We start from the raw sequence: 21,808 nt of genomic DNA, 5'->3' as shown, positions 1-21,808 counted from the left end.
AGACCATAAGTCTGGGGGTTCCAACCGCCACCCCGGTTATCACGTCAGCCAGCTCAGGCAGGGCTGTTGATACATAGCAGGGAGCCAGGTATATAATCAACAAGCCCACTTGAACCCCTTGCCCCCATTTCACAAGGAGGGACTCCACACCGTCTATCTGAGGCACAGTGGTCTCCCTTGGGCAAAGGCTCTCCCTCATGATGATCGCTACCCCCCCGCCCCTACCCCGGGTCCTCGGCTGGTGAAATGCCCGGAAACCTGGTGGGCAGATGTCTACGAGAGGGACTCCTCCCTCGACGCCCAAGTCCTTTAAAATGTATCATCCCACAACTGGAAAAAAAGGGAAAGTTTTCCTTTTGTTACAAAGAAGCAGCACTTCCGCGGCAATTTTCTTCTCACTTTCACTTATAGCAAATAGCAAAAATCCCAGTAAAATCTTTGAGTTAAAGTCACAATTTAACTAAAGTAAAAATCCCCTGTCTGGTTCCGTCTGTTCAAAAGTTACTCACAAGCAGATACAAAGTAGCAGCAGTGGCGGCGACGTCTAGCTTCGCTCTGAGGAGCGAAGACACTCCGAGCTGCGGAGGGAGGTCTGGACCCCGGGGGAGTTCATCACCTTCATCCCCCCAGGATCATTCCTGGGGGGGGACTAGGGAACTCAATCCCTATCCAGACCAAACTCACTTTCTCCCCTTCACCCGGGGAGAAAGTTCCGAGCCGCAAAACAGCTGATCCGCACTGTTTTGACAGCTTTGACGCAGTCCCAGGCGGGAGGCTAAGAAAGAAGCCTCCTTCGGCGAAGCCTCGCCACCGGAAGTCCCTCATTATTCTGTCTTGTACATCTATTTAATACTTCTAATGTCAGAACAAACAACAGTGGAGATAGAGGACATCCCTGTCTTGTTCCCTTCATAATGTTGATCTTCTCAGTCATATCTCCATTTATCATTACTTTGGCTGATTGCTTATTATAAATTGTTCTTATTACATTTATAAATTTCTCCCCAAAATCCATAGTCTGTAATTGGCTTATCATGAATTGCCAGTTCACATTGTCGAATGCCTTCTGTGCGTCCACGAATACCAATGCCATCTGTTTCTCGGGGTGTGTTTCATAATATTCTAATGCGTTCAATATAATTCGCATATTGTCTCTAATCTGTCTTTTGGGTAAGAAGCCATTTTGATCCGATTGCATAAATTCATTTTAAAACTTTTTAAGTCTTTCCGCCATTATTGATGCAAATATTTTGTAGTCCACATTCAGTAGAGNACATAGCAGGGAGCCAGGTATATAATCAACAAGCCCACTTGAACCCCTTGCCCCCATTTCACAAGGAGGGACTCCACACCGTCTATCTGAGGCACAGTGGTCTCCCTTGGGCAAAGGCTCTCCCTCATAATGACCGCTACCCCCCCGCCCCTACCCCGGGTCCTCGGCTGGTGAAATGCCTGAAAACCCGGTGGGCAGACTTTGCTCATCAGATGATTGCAAAAGATAATCACATGATCCCAGGACACTGCAATCATCATAAATGTCCAAAGTTTGTTGTCAAGTGCCCAAATTTTGGGCATGGAGATGCTGCAATGATTGTAAATGTGAAAAATGGTCTTAAGTCACTTTTTTCAGTGCTGTCGTAACTTCAAACAATCTCTAAACGAATGGTTATAAGTCAAACAACTACCTTCCTGGCATTGATGGATCAGGGTTTAATCCAGGGGCCCCCAACCTTTTGGGCAGGAGGGACCGGTTCTGTGGAGAACGTTTTTCTGTGGACCGGAAGGAGTATGGTTTTGTGTGCTGCCTGCATCCTGTGGATTGGGCTTCGCTTGTTTGTGTGGTCCAGTTGCTGACATGCCACGAACTGGTGCTAGTCCACAGACTGGGGATTGAGGAACCCTGGTTTAATCCAACCTGTTAAATAATCCCTACTCATTCAAAAAATAATTAAATGTGTGAAGGGAAATAACTGATGTTAAAGTAGCTTCTGTCCCTCACAAACCATATGTCATGCCTCCATCAGAGCCTGAATCTGCAGAGGAAAATGAGCTGAAATGGGACCCTATGGAGGTTGAGGGAGAGGGGTCTGTGGTTTCAGAGGAATGTGGGGAAGAGCAGGCTGAGGCAGGCCAGAGCTCTTCAGGATTGGGACAGGATGAACAGGAGAGACAGAGTTACGGTGATGAGCAAGGGCCACCCCCACCTGATCCTAGAGCACGGAGAGTGGAGAGAAGGAGGGAACAATGCAGGCAGGCTCAACTACTTGTGGAGAGGGGTGTCCCGCCCCTCTTCACAAGGCACACCTGGAGACTGAGATTTAAGGAGACACTGTGGGGAGAGGCATTTGTTGGGAACAAACACTGATTCCTTGGAGTTTTGTGTGTGTTGTTGCTGATCTCTTGTTCTGTGACTTCTGCTTGGAAACCCGGACACTCTGACCATTGGACTGGCTGACAATGTTGCTTGGATGTTCAAAGATCTCAGACTTTATTTTGTCTTTCCTTTTGAAACTGCTCAGGCAAGCCTGTATTCACACAGTCTTGTTAGGTTTATGATGTATGTGTCATTCCTTGTTATCTCTGTGGCCTTGAGTAAATTCCTCTCCTAATCAGATTGTATGTGAAACTACTTGCAGCCAGAGGCGTCTGAAGGTGTGTGTGTGTCTTCCTTTGTTTGGAGGCTTGCCAGAAACATGGGAGTATTTGGGGAAATTTGGAGCAATTAAAAGGTGGTTTGAATTGCCAGCTGACTACATTGCCTCTGTGCTGTGCCCTGGGTCATCACACCATATTTGTCAACTCTTCACTTGTACCCTTTTTACTGTTGAACTGTCTGGGGGAACCAAATGAAGGGAAAAGCATGTTTTGAGTTATTAATTTTGCCTACGTGCTTATGAGAAAGAGCTCTCCATGATTTTTCCAAAATTTAGTCCTACTGCTATCCCTTTTACCCATGCAGCAGCATAAAAGATAGCTAAGCCTGAGTACTTGCAATTACTGAAATTCAGAAAGATACAGCATAGTTATCCACTTTATAATTACAAGTAAACATATTTTGGGTGGCATCTTTTAAAATATGCCTCAGTAGAATTGTTATCATAGCAAGATGGTTAGAGGCAATTAGCCTTGCATATGAAAAAACCTGAAGCAGCAACTGGGAGAAAAAATGACTATGATCATTTTGGCTGAGAAAACTGTAACTTTTGTATCCTATCTGCCCAGACCATGGAGTAGGCACAGGTCTGTATGTTTGTGAGGGAGAAAGGCAATGACAGTTCAAGCCAACTTTAAACATGCAGGATTTCCAGAATGGGAACCCTAGACTCACTCACATGAGATGAACAACCATATAAATTGGATAAAATAAATATAGCCTATAACTGAACATTTCTACTGAAAAATGAAGAAACCCAATTCTGAAGGGAAACAAACAGGAGGCTAATAGCCAGTATGATCTAGTGGTTAAGTCACCAGGCAAGAAAATGGGAGACTGTGAGTTCAAGTCCCGCATTAGCCCTGAAAGCCAGGTGGGTGACTTTGGGCAAGTCAACCCACCTCACAGGGTTGTTGTTGTGTAGCAAATAGGAGGAGGGAAATGTGTTGAATATGTTTGCCACCTTGACTTATTTATAAAAATAATAAAGGCGGCATAAAAATAAACAAACAGGAGTCTAATAACAAGGTTTAGTCTTGCCAGATTAAAGCAACTTTCTGCCTAGCTTCAGATATACTTTGGAAAGAGCTAGGTAGGAGCCATTTTAACTCTCTTTCTGCTATCCAAATGTCAACGATCCACTGCCTCCCTCTGGAGAATCCAGACTACATTCCACCACAGTAGAAAAGATAAATTTGTCTATTTCATAGTGCTGATACCATATTGTTCCTACAATAGGCTCGACAATGTGGTGGAATGAACCCAATCCCGTGGTTTGTACAACACACTGAACTACAAACTAAAAGCCTAGATGGTAACCCACTAACACATAATTCTAATCAAGTTTAATGTTAATCAAAATTAGCATTTGTGCATATCCTTCTGCTGGTACTCATCCATCTGTTTATGAACACAGCAAGGCAATATTTCTCACTTGTAGACTTTCACCCTGCAATACAAGATTGCAGGATTACTTGCTGCACCAGCTGAAGGCTGCATCTTCTGATGGAACTGTGGCATGATATATCTTCCACTGCAGGCTGACATATCCCTACAAAATGAGAGCATCTTCCCTTGGTCATGCAAAACTTACACTAACCAGAAAAGCCAGCAATCCTTTTAAAGCCAGATGCATCTACTCATTTAGCTACAGTTCATGGTAACTCACAGAGCCAGATCGCAAATTTAGCACCTGAAGCCCCAACCTGAAACTCCATTATGCTCCAAAGCAGCTAATTCTAAAAAAAACCCTGGCTGTTCTAAAAACCCAATGACTGGTTTTCAAAATTTCCAATTTGAAATCTGCTCCAGTTTGAGGGAAAAGGAATCTTATTTGAATGGAAAGAATCAAGAGAAGGGATTTGCAATGCAGAGCTGGGTCTATGGGATTTCAAGATTCATGACAATTCAATGATCCTCCTCCAGGCAAATTTTAAGAAAAATTCCAGCAATCCAGTGCATTATTCATAAAGACAAATGCCTCTAGAGAACCATCAAGCCATCCTAAACCTGCTATTTTTACCAGCAACCCAGAAACTAGAGCCTCTGCCACCCGAAGCATTTTCACGCACAGCTTTTAAGAATATAAAAGTGCCAAACAACAAAATACCTTCATTGACCCTGTCTGGTATTTGACTGTCCTCTTCTTTACAGAGTAAATTGTGCATTTCTGCAAATCTGCTACCTTGTTTGGAGAAAATATGGTTAACTAAATAAAGAAATCCTGTACCTAAATATTTTAATTCTTTCTTTAATCTTTAATTCTTTGTCTTTAATTTTAGAAATTTATTTTTTCCCCTTAGTTCTAAAATTGTTCTTCTAAGTGATTTCTTCTTCTAGGTATGGTGCAGACAATGTTTAAAGAGAAACTTGAAAGGGTGCTAATATGCAGTTGTATGTATGCACACAATTATTGTATCCCATTTATATCTCTGCTTCAGACAGGCATTTGGTGTGGGTTATTTTGCAGATGACACAACACCCACACAGAGGACCGATGATTAACCTCCAGATTGGGTAAAGTCTATTACTTAAATAGTAAATTAGCATTTTCTTAAAAAATGAACACTAGCAAGTTTGTGATTAACCTTAGAAGCCTTTATTTTCCATAGTTCCTATGTACAACAAATTTAAACTTATTTAGTATGATTTCTCTCCTTACTTTCTTAAATCTTCCTTTTGTTTGATTACACTTATATTGATTTTGTTAGTACGGTAAATATAATAATATATTCAATATATAATAATTTGTTATGTTGTTTTTATTTCTACACCTACTACCTGTACTTATTTTGTAACTCTATTTCTTAAGGTGATGTAGAAGATGATCAGGCTGAGTCTGAGATGGGGTCAAATGCATCATCAATCTGGAGTCCCTATGCCACCAAATGAAACCTAAGTCCAGCCCCTTTGAAGTCTGTTGACTCTTATCTGGTGCCAATTTGTCTTGATCATTAGTAGATCAGATTCTTGTCTATAAATTGCATGGAATAAACTTGCAGTGCTTTTGAACTCTATCCCCTCTTGAAGTCTGTTGACTCTTATCTGGTGCCAATTTGTCTTGACTGTTAGTAGATCAGATTCTTGTCTATAAATTTCATGGAATAAACTTGCAGTGCTTTTGAACTCTGTCCTTGTTCCTGATTTCTTGTGCCTGACAGGTACAGTATATACTTATTTCTATATACCTCCACATTCCAGATTTCTGTTCTTTCCTTTTTTATATATAACTTAATTACAATTATTTGAATGGTGTTATAAAAGTTGTCATTGCTGCCTCTGGCTTCCATAGATGATTTCAATGAGGGTGCTATTTTTCTCTATTCCAGACTATGCTGGGTCTCTAGAATCTGTTGGGCACGGTAACCACCATGAAACCATGTCCCCAACTCCCAAACTTCGTAGTCAATAGTATTAAATAGGTCTAAGACAACTAGTACATCTTATTACTTCCAAAAACTGGGAACTGATGACACATCCATCTCTAATGTTATTCCTATGAACCCTGGTGATGCAGTTGTTAGAATGCAGTATTGCAGACTAACTCTGCTCACAGTCTGGAGTTTGATTTGGATGGGCTTGAGATTGACTCAGCTTTCCATCCCTCCAAGGTCAGTAAAATGAGGAGCCAGATTGTTGGGGAAAATACGTTGACATTGTAAACCACTCAGAGAGTGCTGTAAAGCACTATGGAGCAGTATATAACTCTAAGTGCTATTGCTATTGCTATGGATTTGATCATGAATTGCTCACAATGTCCTCCATCTTCAAATTATATCATGTGCTCTAAGAATTAAAAAAAACAGTGTGACATGTAATCCCCTGTGTGAGTCAGGACTATGATCACTTGGAGCACATCAATGGATATCATGGAGCACGTGAACCCAGACCATAGAACCAAAATTTGGTGATTGAAACCCCCTAGCACCAGGAGCTAGAGAAAATCGGCTACCAGACCTGTGATGTGATCAAGATGCTGTGGAATGAATTCTGTTGAGCAATAGTACATTTATTTATATATTTACCTATTACATTTACATGCCATCCATCTCTAAAGTTATTCCTAGGTTGCCACTACTGTTCATAACTGGTCACGGGGGAGGGGGGAGGCATTTGGAAACTGCAAAAATGGCATATAGAATCGTTCTCTTCCCTGCCTTAGACTTTTGGCTGCTGAAAGATCTGAAATCCAGAAGGGCAAATTTGGACAAAAAATGGTAACTTTCCCCACCAGCCATAGTAACAAAGGTGGGAAACATGTCATTGCCTCTGCCACCTTCTTACCCACTCCACCACTGATACCACCAGCATGCCTCACATTGTCTTTCATACCACTGCCAATGGTTTTACTCCTTTCAAGCCTAATTTCTTCTTCAGCCCTACCTTGAATATTCCATTATTTCTCTGATTCAGCAAACCTTTCACAAATCTTCACTCCACCACTCACAATCTCCCCTCTTTCAATCTACAATATTGCCTTTCTATCTTTTCTACTCTTCAAACACTAGCCAGACTCACTTCATACTCCTGAAGTAGTGAATCTTTACAGAAGGTCAAAACTTCCACCAAGTCCTACGATAAACCTATCAGTTGAGTACCACATCTAAAAAAAATAGTAATATATAATTTAAGGTATTTTGCTAACCCACATATATAATTAAATCCATTTAATTATATACCCAGAACATGGGTTCAGTACCCAGAGAAAATATGTTTTACAATCAATAGTAATGTGTGGCCCTCTCATACTACTGATCATGCTTAGCAGCATTTGCTCTCCCCCCACATCAAAGTCTACACTCTACCTGTCTCCAACTTACTATAGCAATAGCACTTAGACTTATAAACTGCTTCACAATGCTTTACAGCCCTCTCTAAGCAGTTTAAAGAATCAGCATATTGACCCCAACAATCTGGGTCCTCATTTTACCGATCTCGGAAGGATGACAGGATAAGTCAATCTTGAGCTAGTGAGAATTGAATTGCTTGCAGTTGGCAGAATTAGCCTGCTATACTGCATTCTAATCATTGTGCCACCACTATTCTTAAAAATCTGTTTTTCTGACAGATGGGAGCAAAATGTATGTTTTAAGTTTTTATTTCCCATAATGTGGTTATTGTTTTCCTGTTTTATTGCCTGGACCATCAGTGCTTTCAACCCTCTTATAAACTGCCTTAAATCATTACTTAATTGAGTCACCCAATAAATTGAATAAAACCAAACATCTGGGATGCCACATGTTGTTGTATCCATGCATGGCTTTGGCCCATAGTTAGATAATTGGGTTTATGACTTGTTTTTCTTTCAAAGAATGACACTTATGGTGTAATGGGCTGACACATAGTAACAATGCAAATTGTCTCCATTTTCATCAATTCCATCTTTTCCACAGAAGTTCGGTTTAGTTTTGGCTTCAGGCTTGAGAGGGTAAATTGCATTGTGGAAGACTAGCAAGGAGTTAGTGTTGTGACCTCTTATTCCCTTTGCAAACAAAACAAATGCCTGTGCAGAAAGGATGAAAGAGTTACTTACCAGAGCTTTGCAGACTGCACAATTTTTATTGTTAGTCCCTCTTGTTTGCTTCTTATCTGTATTCTCCTTGTAAACCATTAAGATAAAGAAGCCAACACTAGTTCACTAATCTAACATCTGCCAAGGGGAGGAGGAACTATGGATGCATAAGAGTAATGTTCTCATAAATAAAAGGTCACTTTCCAGGGCATTGATCTGATATGTCATCAGGTGCTGTTTTGCTAGAGACTCTATCTTCCCTAAAAATATTCTTAGCAGAGATTCCACTGTCTGCAGTTATGATAAAGTTCCTGATAAGATGTACTACCAAGCCATCTCCAGTTTAGATTCCTTTTCTCTTTAGCAAAGGATAAAATGGTGACAAAAATTCTCAAACAAGTTTGAACCTTGGTGTGGTTCCAATGTCCCAACAGAGGGTTAAGCAGCTTTCAATACGTCCATCTGCTGCCACGCTTTGGGTTCCTGGCACGCAGAAGGGACAGGGATAGTAGATCTTTATCTTTTAATTCTCTTAATATTTATTCCATAAAATCCTCAGTGATATTTCACACAGCCTTCAAATCCAATCCTGTTAGCTCCCAACTGCAATTTTGCGCAGATATCATTGAAAAGTAAAGAGTTAATGGGTGAACCCTCTTGCTGTGTGAATGAGCTCGGTAGCTGAATCCTGATAGGCTTAATACTGAAAGGAGCAATTGGACAATGAGACCCTCTTCTAGTGCATTATGGGAATGTGATGTCTTCAGTTGGATTGAACAACTTAGGTGGACTGATGGTGGCTCTTTAATCAGGAGTTGGATTTCTTTTTTCTCCCTAGTTCCAGGAAATTTGGAGATTGTAATACTGACCTATAATTTCCACAATAATTTGAGGAACTGAAAATACAAATGACATCTATAAGATTCTAATTCCTTCTGGTTATTTCTCCCTCTGCAACATCTTTCAACAAGTTATATATCTTTCAACCATAAGAAGAAAAAATCCTGCATGGTCCCAGATTTGGGGAAATATATTCCACGTCCTAAGATACATCTACACTTATTTTAATATTTCTGGTCTTTTAAAACATTTAATCTTTCTACATAAAGCTGGAAACAAGTTATTGAAGTTATATACAGATGGTTATCCTTGACATTTGAGTGCCACCTAGAGGAATGCATATGACACTATCCACCAACAAAGGAGGCACAGGTAGCTTTCACTGATACAAGTAAATAAGTTAAGCACAAACTGTTTCTAGATTAGGAGAGTTGAAAATAATATATTTACCCTAATTGAAGTTGCCATGAGCAATTGCCTCTTGGGAACAAATCATAGAAACTTTGCTTAATTCTATTTTTTTATCAATGAGGGTAGAGGTAGTTTGCAGGTATGAAAATCCCCCCATGGTAATCTGCTTCCCTTTCTTTTTCTTTGCTTTTATCAATCATATTATCCATATCTGGCAGCTTATCTTTTTGTTTTCATGAACTTTCCATTCCATATTAATGGGAAACCAAACAACCGTTTTTCAGCAATCGTGTCACTAAAATCTGGTATGACTTGAGTAAAATTCAGGCACCTGCAGATTGTCCTCCCTGTTCAATCCAATTTAATTAAGAACCAAAAGGGATATGATAACCAGCATGGAGCTACACTAAGCCTTCCCCTCTTTGATAACACCATATTTAGACCATATTTATCACCATTTTTATAAATGCATATGTATACCTTTAGATTGGCATGTGCAAGTTTTACACAAATCTATTTCCTAAGTTCTTTGATTTAATACTGATTTTCCTCTATTTAAATACAAAACTGTCCACTCTTTAAAAAAGATGGGTTGATATAATTTTCAATTCAAATAGCCTTTTTGAAAAAGAAGTAGAGGAATGCAGTTAGCAAAAGCATTTCCTCCACCCTACCATTTTGAATATATAGTTTTGATCTAAAGTTTTACGAAGAAACCAAATTCTATGGAGATCTCATTACCAGGTGTCTCTCTTCACTGTCCAAATGATGGAAAAAAAACCTGACATATGATCACATTTTTACTTCCTGCAACAGGACTTTATTACCCATCATTTTCTTCATTTCAGGTGTAATTGAAAAGCATACACTGAGTGAAAGGAAAGGAAAATAATACAAAATGAGAACAGAGAGGAGAAAAGGGGAAATACCTGATATTTTCTGATCAAAAGAGATATCAGGGAGGCAGGGAGAAAATGGATTCTCTCTTTTTCTCTCTCTTTCATGCATTTGCAATTTGGGGGGAAAGTTCTAGGCACAAAATGACTTGCAGGCAAGAACAATTATTCACAGAAAACCTAGCCAGTTATCAAGCATCAATTTCTCAAAATGTCCTCACCCTTGGTTCCAATCCTGCAAGGTATTTTCAACTTTCCCCATTTACTATCGCAAGAAAGCATAAACACTGGACTCTAGCCTTCCTTCCTCTTTTTCTTTTTTTCATTTTCTAAAAAATCTTTTGGATTTTTCCTGAAGCTAGAAGTATTCTAGAAAATCATAAATTGTGGGAGGTTTTTTTTATTATTTTAAAGTGAGGAGGAAGGTTGACTTGGCACTCCCCAAGCTTATTGTACACTACAGTATTATGTTGTAAAAGGGGGAGACCATTGTATGGAATTATATTTGCTTTATGCATTTAATTTTATCTCCTAAAACAACTAGTTCATGGATGACTGAGACTGCTGCATGCTACAACAGTATCTGGACTTGTGAATCTACAGGAACTGGATGAATCATTCTGCAAGGACCAAGTCATCAGAGTTGGTTACAGGGACAGGTCAGCTGTATGTTTAAGAGATCGGATGTTATTGGATTCCTGAATGAAGGAATGAATGAATGAATGAATGAATGAATGAATGAAAAATGATGGTCATGATACTCCAATAAGATCTGTAGAGTTACAGGTTCCTCAGACCTGCAATCTGTCATTTCAACTATTACTGCCATCATGAAATGATTTTGACAACAGCTGAACACCAGTGTTGACCTTAGAATTCATTCCCAAATTTAGCCATTCATTGCTGCTGTTGGATTGATGTGCTGTATTAGTAAAAGGCTTACAGCTTCATCATTGACAACTCCAGGAGAGGTTAGGACATGGAGCCGGTGGAGAACAGCTGCCAGCTAACACTGAGTCAAATACTGCTATACTATAGCTTAGCACAGTTATGAGCTCAAACACTGTAATTTGCACATCATGGTTTGTGGCTCAGCATTATCTATGAATCCAGCCATTGAATTCTGCTCAATGAATAACAGCTAACATAAACTACTCTTTAGAACATAGATTAGAGAGACAGACAGACAGACAGACAGACAGACAAGAAAGAGCAAACCCAGCTAGTGCAGATATTATCGTGATAGAATCAGATCAGTGAAGCTGTCTTACATATAACCTCATCTTCAATTGCAAGACAGTTGAAACAGATATGGCAAAAGACACTGATTTTTAAAAAGGCAGAGAAGTTATCCAAATGCATTTTAAAGAGCAGTTTGTATTGCTTCTGATTAAGGAAGGAAGGCAGAACCAAGCTGAAAAATGAAGAGGACTCTTACTGCAGCAGGTGAACCTGGCTGGCCTCCTTCTGTTTCTCAGGTACTTCATAGTGGGGAGACATCTTCCCCAAACCGCTATCACTCAACATGCGCTTTCGAATAGCAGGATTCCACCGATCGGACATTCTGGGAACAGAAACATTTGCAAATAGGAAACATGATTGCTTCCAAAAACAACTTCTTTCCCAGTTTTTTTGTTTGTTTGTTTGTTTGATTGATTGATTGATTGATTGATTGATTGATTGGTTCAGTCAATGATTCCCAACATTTCTTGCCCACTTCTACACTATCCTCTTGTTTATTCATCTGCTTCTTGGAGTAATTTCATAAAGTTGTATACAAATTGCTGCACTAATGGTAGACTCAACAACCAAATTAGTGAGGGCTGAGAAAGATGAAAAGCACATATAGATAAGGGACTAATGGACATAAGTAGTCCTTGACTTACAACAGTTCATTTAGTGGCCATTTGAACAGCAGCACTGCAAAAATTGACTTATGATCATTTTTCACACTTACGACTGTCGTAGCAGCCCCAAGGTCATATGATCAAAATTCAGAGGCTTGGCAACTGACTCATATTTATGATGTTTGCACCGTCTGCAACCTTCTGACAAGTAAAGTCAATGGGGAAACCAGATTCACTTAACAACCATGTTACTAACTGAACAACTGCAGTGATTCACTTAACAACTGTGGCAAGAAAGGTCATTAAATGGGGCAAAATTCACTTAACAAATGTCTCCTCGAGCAACAGAAATTTTGGGCTCAATTGTGGTCGTAAGGCGAGGACTGTACTGCTTTTTCGGAAACACACGGTAACTATTTAAATATAAACATAAATGTATCTATAGTGTTAGTTCTGTAGATAAGAATCACATAATTGTATACTCTACTACAGGTTTCTATCATGGTTTACTTAATGCACATTTTAATGCATCTATGTGTAAGGGGTTTTGTGTTTATTTTCCTTTATTTTTTTTATTATTATTTTGTGACTTCCTCTTGGACCTGGTATGCTGTTTTCTACCTTGTGGCATAAATATTTTGAAATGATTGCGCCTATAACAGAGCTCCCCAACCTTTTGAGCACCAGGGACCAGTTCGTGGAGAGAGGTTTTTCTGCGGACCAGAGGGGGCGTGGTTTTGTGTACTGCCTGCATCCCGCGAATGGGGCTTTGCTTGTTTGCATGGACCAGTTTCTGACATGCTGCAGCCTGGTGCCAGTCCACGGACCAGGGGTTGGGGACTCCTAGCCTATAAATATCTAATACCCTCTCGGATACACTTACTAAGTGTGACAAAGGAAAAAAATATTGTTTTCATATGTTTTCCTTATAGTTTTATTTTCACTTTCGAAAGGGCCTCTAATGCAGTCTTCAAAAGGAATACTATTCTGAAGTTTATGCAGGTGGAATAAAGTATTTTCTATCAATTTTCTATGCTACAATTTTCTCTCCAAGCTGCTTTCAATGCTGTAGTTATAGAGTTCCATGCTGGTAATCCTCAAGCTACAACTACTCATTCAGCAACCATTCCAGGTTACAATGGTGCTGAACAAAGGGCATGTCTGATGGATCCTTGGAGTTCCAGCTATTGCAGTGCCCTCCCAGTCCTATCATCACAACTTCTGACATTTCCCGTTGGTTCCCACAAAGTCAATGGGGAAGCTGGCAGGAAGTCGTAAGTCACTCATGCTCCTGCCATTCTTTCACCTATTCATCTGCACTCCCTAGTTTCTACCCACGACACCTGCACAGCCACCCCTGCTCAGTAACACCTGCCTGCAGCATCCGTACACTCTCTTACAGCAACTGCGCACCTGCCCATGCTCAGTAATGCCTGCCTATCCCATCCTTGTATCCTCAGGTGGCGCCTACACATTCACCTATGCTCTGTAAAATCTGCCTGCAACACCCACAGACCCTCCTATGGCACCAAGACCCTAGCATCTGTCCATAAAACCCACACACTATCATGCCACTTGAGCAACTCCAGTGCTTGCCTGTGGCACTTATGCATGCATCCCTCATGACACCCATCTACCTGCAAGTAGCTCTCACCCAAAGCTCTCACCAATGAATCTGGTTGCCTGGGACTCCCACCTCTTTCCACTTAACAATCCATGCAGTTCTGGGATTACAACAGCAACTGGCCTTCCAGAGTCTGTTTAGATAGCAAGATAGGCAGCATATAAATTTAATACATAAATAAACCTGGAACTGCTGGGATCACCATCACTAAGCAATGAGATCATGGGGCATCACACTTTATGACTGCATCACTTAGTGATAGAAATTCCAATTGTTCACATAATTCAGGGACTACCTATTAAGACTTCTTGTGGGTCTAGAATAGTAGCACTTCAAAAGCCAACAAATTCTAACGCTTAATATCCCTCATCATTGGCCATATTTGGGGCACTGGGAATTGAAGTCCAGCAATATCAGAAGCACAATTAAAAACTGCATACAGAAGGGAAGGGAACAGATTAAGATGTCACCCTCCCACTGTATGCTGCAGTGATGACAGACATTGAAGGTATAAATATAGATATGATGTAGGCAATGTAGTGACTTTCAGCTGCTTTGTGCCATTCATCATAGTTACAGCTCAAAGCACCAGAAAAACAGAAGGATCAAATTGGGCAAAAGTTCTTTAGAAAAAGAATATGTTGGAACAGAAACTTCCATGTGATACCCATCTTTAAGGATATAGAAAATTGTGTATGAAAATAAAAGAAGAGAACTTTAAAAAAAATTCAGAAACGCAAGAGTCAGTCTTACCCAGAAGCCTGCTCTACCACCAGATCAGGCATTCCTGGAGGTGTTCCGGCTGGTTGAGCTGCTCCCAATTCTGGATCCAGGATAAAAATCTCATCCTGTGATATTTCTGTCACAAAGTGCAAATGTTCCTGCAACAGTGATATTAAAATAAAAGATCTATTGTTTATTGCAATCAACAGCACAATTCTATTCAGGAATATATATTTAGGAACTGTTATGACAGCAACCCCCAAAATGCACCAGATATACTGGCTAATTATTCTAAAAGCTGTAGTCCCAACACATTTGAGGGCATTTGCAGAAAGCTCTTCTGGAGAAAGGAACTGTGGTCAATGCATGGAGAATGATCAAAATCCTACTCATGGCAGCCCCTTGCTTACAGCCAGCCAACCATTCATGCCCCAAATATCATGTATTTCTGAGAACAGCTGTATTTTTTTCAGCACTGCAGGGTTATGAGTTTGACAATCATTTTCATCTGACAACCACAAGCAGGATGTTTATATAGGAAGATCCTTGGTAAATGGGTTAGCTCCAGTGATTAGGAGATCATCAAAGGAAATCCATCTGCTCAGTGGCTAAGATAAATCTTGATTTCTCAGATTCATTTCCTGTTCTGGAAAACGCAATACTAACTTACTAAAGATATAGATTTATTCATGCAAATTCCACTGAATTCAGTAGGAATTACTTCCCAATAAGCATGCCTAGAATCGTACCATGTAATTTCTTTTGAATTGCAGCAGGTAGAAATAGCTGACCAGGTAAAAATAGCTGAGCTGTTCTGATGTAGCAGACCTTTCTTAAATTGCCTCAAAGGACTAACACAATTTTGCTTTACAGCTGAACAGAAACTAAATGAATTAAATACAAATCAATAAAAGCAAATCCAATCCGAGTGACTTCCATATTTGTAAAACTTTCAGAGAGTGTCCAACCAACACATAAAATGGTATGTTTTTGACAAATGCTGTCACTTTAATTTGATGTGTTTTTAAGCTTTGTGAATATTTTCTTTAGGCCCAACATTATCATAATTTCCAGAGTCACTTTATCTCACAAATAGAGGATTAGGATTTTTGTGGAACTGTAGACACCAAGATAAACTCTAAGATTTTCTTTTTAATGTAGCTATCCCAGGCTCATGAAGATAAGGAAAAAAAGAAAAAGAAGAATCTATGCTATTAAACATCAAACTGATTTAAAGCAAAAAGAGCAAAACTCATTCTTCTTGGTTTAAATCTTCTTTGACCTTGGGTGCCTTGGGCCAATTTTTCACAAGGTGTTTAATTTATACGGCAAAACATGGCTCTAAATTAAAATCACAGTAAGAACAATGCTTTGGAATTTCTCAAATTTTATATTTGTGCTGTTAATATTAATAATTAATGTAATAATTGTTTTAAATATTTAATGTTTAAATATTGACTAATATTAATCACATTGTGGTGTTAATATGTTAGGTTTAATTTTCAGATATTAGACTTGTAAATCAATGCTATCATTTTAATTTATCATTTAAGCAAAATAACTCATAATGATGGGAAGGACACCTGAAGCATCTGTTGCATTTCTACATGGTTACATGAAACAGTCTTACATGCTACAAGTATGCATCATGGCATATAGGAATGACCTTGAGAGATGAAGGAAGAGAATCTACTAATCAATGTGGAGGATCATAGCTGCATAATGAACAGGGGAAGAAACTCAGAAAAACGAAGAAGATAGAATCATAGGGCTGGATGGGACCTCAAAGGTCTTCTAGACCAATCCCCTGCTCATACCATCCTAGTCAAATGGTTGTCCAGTCTATCCTCCCTAACTGGGAAGAGCTGAAATTTTGTGTGGAATGCGGGACCTCTAAGCACTTATTTTTCTTTTTCTAACTGAAAAAAAAGAAGCCTATTTTATTTTATTTTATTTTATTTTAATTTACATTTGACAGTTTTAGAGGCCCTTGAGAATCTCTGGAGAGAAGAAATAGAGACAAGTATATAATAGGAGGAGAATCACATTTGACAAGTCCCATATTTTCTTATTACAACAGTGAACCCAATTCTGTGCAATAAAAAAAAAGAAGTTAAAACGAAAGCAACATCGTCTCTGTACCTGAGATCTGTCGATGCGGTAAAAGCGGTCAGCAGAGGTTGCTGCAAAAATGAGGAAGGAATTATGTGAAAAACTGTGTTTGATCCATCAGAAAAGGAAAAATATCCAAACTACACAGCTAAGCAATACCTCAATTGGGATCAATGAAATTGAGACAAAAGAGCATGAAACTTTTCTCTTCTTCAGACCTCTCCATTAAGCACGATGGCACAAAAGGAAGGGAATGGGAAGAAATTAGAAATACATTCCAAAATTAAGTCAGATGTTAACAGCCATGAGGTTTTCTGCTCAGACTAAGTCTAAATATAAATGAATTTGGTAGTGGTTGGCATTATAAGTATGAGATGGCTGGCTTCATGCAAGTAATTGGAAGTGTAACTGTATCAAAGAATACAGAGATGGCCTTGGAGAAAGTATTCGACAGGCATTAAGTCAACACCAGCTTAGCCCTGGAAAGAGGAGACAATGAGAAAGAAACTCAAGATTGCCCTACCTTGATTCTCTTTGGTATAAGAAGCAGGGCGACAGAAAAAATCTCTGACAGATTTCAAGATTCTTTTATTATGCTCTGCAACAACACAGCAGAGTTCCAGCACTCCTTGTTTGTTTCCTGACTTTGCCTCCCACAAAGGGCTGACAAATTGAAAAGATTTGGCTTTTTGTAAGCCTGCCTGTCAGGGAATTCTCTTCCCAGTTGGCTGCTTCCAGGGCTCCCAACTTTCTGTTCTTAGTTTGTACCTCCTAAAGCTAAATTCCTTTCTCCAGCTCCTCAACAATACTTTTGCATTGGTTTCATCTCAGCTAAACAAATTTTGATAATCACTAGATGGGAGCCAAGACATTTAAAAACCAGAAGATGGCTCCCATCTAATGGTTGATAGATCAAATAGTCAGCCAGCTGACCCTTAGTTTTAGGGAATTTAAAAAAAAGTTCAATTGGTTGACAGTAATTGGGAAAAAAAAGAAATATGCATACAGTTATCAAAGCATTGTGCATGCCCATTTGATTTGCGGGATGGCATTGGGTAGGGCTGGAATCAATATCCTCGGAATGTTGCATATTAAACCTATATGGACCACAATGCAACACAGATCTCATTCGGATGCATGAAATTTAAGGTAGCATATTTTTTTCAGGAAAAGAAAGAAGAAAGCTCCTTCCAACAGCTCTAAAACAAGCTATCAGCCCACAATCTGTTGCTTACTACTATCAAAACTTACAAGCTACTGGATTGGCACCAAAAGGGAGGGGAGCAGAGAAAGAGAGATCAAAAGTTTATCTGAGTGCTTGGAGGCTATATTATATTATTTGATCTTGATGAAGGTATGATCAATAGAAAGAGTTCTGCATTTATTTGAAGGAGTATTTCTGAATAAAACGTTTCAAACTTGCTACATTTCCAAAGCTGAACAATGATCTTAAAAATAAACAACCATCACTCTAAATTTATTCTTGGAAACCACCATACAAATGTTCATGTGGTCAGTCTCTAAAGGTTAAAATTTTATCATGTAACATATCGTGAAAAACATATACAGTTTAATACAGTCCAATGATGGTCATACTTTATGGAACCAAGAACTATAAGCTATAAACAATTAGAAATTTGGATTCTATTTTGAAACTAGCACCCATCACTCTCCTGAACCCATACTTGATAGGGCTGGGGTACAAGCATTAACTTTTATTTTATTTTTAAATCATTTTATTTATTTTATTTTTATTATTCAATGGATGCTTCTTCTGGCAGGGCAGTCAATCTCCTGGGGTTGCTTCTAACTGGAGGATATTCAAACCACCTCTACAACTATTGCTGTTCTGGAAGACTGACAGAACTGTCAGCAAAATAAGTATCAATGTCAAGACCCCATCTCCCAAAAGTCTGCCTAAGTGATTAGGAATAAAAAGCAAAAAAAATCCTGAATTGCAGTTATGATATATTCTTGTGCTATACTGTGGCAACACTATTGTGACTCAAGATCTTTTTTTCCTTTATCCATCCTAAGACTAATTTTCCACCAAAATTATTTTTGACTAGACAAAGAGCCTTTATCCACCACCCTTCATTCCACTTTTGTTTTGGTCCATGTGTGAAGTGTTTTCTCTACTTTATGACCTTTATGACCTTTATGACCTTTATGACACACAAACACACAAAAACCAAACTGTAGGGTTCTTGGCTGACAGATGTACAGGTGGCTGACAGATCTCCTGAGATTTCAATATTCAAGGTTGAAGAGATGTCCACTCTGTCTCACAAATGACCAAAATCCCGACAGAAGATTATTGCCCTCTAACTGGGCAGGGTGGGTACATTTCTGTAAACCTAATGAGTCAATTGGAGTTGAGAAGATCATTACCCCTGGCCAAATTTTTCCTTGAGGTGTTGTTGATTGTCCACGTTGAATGTTTTGTTCTGGGAGAAAAAGGAGAAGGCCACTTCCAAACTGGAACAACTAAAGACTGCTCTAAATTGCCTCATCAACTGATTACAGATGAGATTGAGATTATGTCATGAGAACAGGTCCCTCAGAAATGCTTATAAAAACATCTTGGTGCTGCAGGAAAGATGACATGAGGACGAACCCATTGTAGATACCTTCACTATATCAATCACATGTAGCCCCTGATTTTAAGCAAATAACAATATATAAAAGCTTTAAGATTCTGTATCTATTTGAAACTCTTATTTTTGAAACAATTTTCAGCAAATGTGTGACAGCAAATATTTCTGAATAAAACAAAATTTATTTCTGGGTAAGTATATAAAGAAATGTACAGTCTGCCATTTTCTTGTAAGGACATGGGAGCCAACTTTGATTCTTACCATCTAGGAAGCACCATCTAGGGGATAGTTTCTGAACAGACAATACTCTTGGGAATGAACTTTCCTGGTCCTGGATGGGACAAAAAGAAAAGGCCATTTTCAACAGCAGTTTCATTAAAGCAGCAGTGAACAGAACAATATCACAGCTCGTACTGTAGTTTTAGTAAGGCAAAGCTCTTCCTAGATCTAGTTATTAACCTTTCCAAGAAAGATTGATAAGGACTCCTATCTGAAATTCTGGAGATCCATACAGTACTGAGCCAAGGGGAATAATAGCAGTTTTCAACATTATTCAGGAAAAAACTTTTCTATCAGTTTATATATATTCAGTCAAGGGTGACCAAAAATGATAGACAGGCATCCCTGAACTCACTCAGGGTGGCTTCTGATAACCAGCTGCCCTGTGCAATCACTGACTTATCCAAGTATTGATTTGATTTCCCACTTGATTCGAAGCTGCAAGGCAACTATACTCAGTTTTATCAAAGGGTGGAAATCTATCAAACATGCCATGCCATGATGGATGGCTGCTTGGTTACTTGGACAGCCTACTGTGTTTGCCATATTACTGAGCAAATATCAGCAAGTCTTGCCTCACTTTTAGAAAAAAGTCTGTTTAAAGAGAAAAGATTGTGACTGATTCAACTATCAATTCACAAGAGAAAAATAGCATAAGAGCTACGAAATGTCACTTTATGGCCAATTAGTCCTTTAAAAAAAATCACATTGCTTATTTTCAATCATTCCATCACATATTCTCGGGGCAAAACAATATAAATGTTTAATTTTAATATCTGTCTTCTAGAAACTGCACTGAGATACTTATACAAAAGATAGAGCATTAGCCTATATGGCTATGGTTTGCAGTTCATTATAAATTTCAACTCATTTAATAGCAGCAAGTTGGATGTGCAGAAAGGACCATGGCCAGAAATATGACACTGAATAGCAAATACCATATGGATTGTGATAAGACTCCAGACTATGTCCCTGGCACAGCCTGGTATTCTTGATATACAGTAAACCCATATTTTTTTCTTCAGCCAATTTTGTGGTATCCGAAGCAGAACATCCAGATTCAGCCAGAGTTTTATTCCATACAGCATTAACCTTGCGAACTCTCAAGCTTCCTCCTTCCGTTATATATTCAAGATGGACAATATTTAATATTTATTTGCTACGTATATGTAGGGATGTGGGTCTATACATATGTTGTTCATAGTATGTTTAGGTGTATGTCATGTATGTGTTTCACTTTGAGAGCGGGCAACTAAATTTCATTTTTGATGTGTGCCATTGTGCCCACAGTATAAAAATGACAATAAAGGTTATCTTATCTTATCTTATCTTATCTTATCTTATCTTATCTTATCTTATCTTATCTTATCTTATCTTATCTTAAAATGTGACATGAGTTAGATGTTCCTTGGCTTAAATTCTTTATCTCAAATTTCAAATAAGCACACTGATGCTCATTAGCTTGGTATGTCGGTCTTTAATAGCTTCCCTTTTGTCCCAGTAGGGACACTAAGATTCCTTTTCTTAGCTTCTATCATTGAGCTTGATTTACATTATCCAATAACATTCCCTTTATTACACCTGATAGAATGTAAGTTATGCTTCAGATACCAATTACAGAGACTTAAAGATATGGTAGTTTGATAAACAAAAAAGTCTTTATGTTGCTTTGATAGAAACTATTGCTATTGCAAAATTCTATATCCCTTTCTCAAACAGAATCTACCAAAGATGTGGAATCATAGATGTGGAGGGGGACAATCAGGTTTAACCCCTGCTTGGTGCAGGAATCCAAATTAAAACATTAAAAGATGGCTGTCCAGCTATTGCTTGAAAATAGAGGTCATATCCATTTTGGTAATTAGTGTAACCAACAAACATCTCTGCCTTAACATTAAACTGCTTTTAATACTCTAGAACAGGAGTGTCAAACTGACAGCCCATGGGCCAGATGCGTCACACACAGGCCACACCCACCCCAGCTCTGCAAAGGCAAAAAAGTCACAATACGTCACATGAGGCGATCAAGTTTGACACCCGTGCTCTAGTAGAATCATCCTGTGTCCTCCATTCTACGATGAGAGGAAACAGGTGATCCTCCTTAAAAATGTGAAAATGTCATCACATCCCTTCACAACTGTCTTCACTGAAAACTAAATATTTCTATTCTTTCCGAGCCTCCTTGTCATACGGAGTTTCCAGACATCTTAACACTCTCCTTCCCTGAGATTAACCTTAGCAAGACACTCAGTGGCAAAGAATTACAGAGAAACATCCTTATCTTCAAAATCCAAACAAAACAATGAAGCACAAA

At 38.9% G+C, this 21,808-nt stretch overlaps 1 protein-coding gene across 1 annotated transcript in view; it reads right to left on the bottom strand.

Moving 5' to 3' along the window:
• DGKI (diacylglycerol kinase iota) overlaps positions 1-21,808 on the bottom strand; it is a 269,174-nt gene that overhangs the window by 39,528 nt on the left and 207,838 nt on the right. Inside the window, exons 25-28 of the mRNA XM_029285555.1 lie at positions 19,477-19,546; positions 16,649-16,689; positions 14,537-14,664; positions 11,751-11,876 (exon numbers count right to left, since the gene is read on the bottom strand). Coding sequence (XP_029141388.1) covers positions 11,751-11,876; positions 14,537-14,664; positions 16,649-16,689; positions 19,477-19,546 — 365 coding nt within the window. The remainder of the gene's footprint in view (positions 1-11,750; positions 11,877-14,536; positions 14,665-16,648; positions 16,690-19,476; positions 19,547-21,808) is intronic.

Source organism: Protobothrops mucrosquamatus, unplaced genomic scaffold (assembly GCF_001527695.2).
Source record: "Protobothrops mucrosquamatus isolate PMUCROS unplaced genomic scaffold, P.Mucros_1.0 scaffold1857, whole genome shotgun sequence".
Taxonomy (NCBI): domain Eukaryota; kingdom Metazoa; phylum Chordata; class Lepidosauria; order Squamata; family Viperidae; genus Protobothrops; species Protobothrops mucrosquamatus.
Note: the sequence above shows the minus strand (reverse complement) of the source record. Positions and strands in the feature narration are given on the sequence as shown.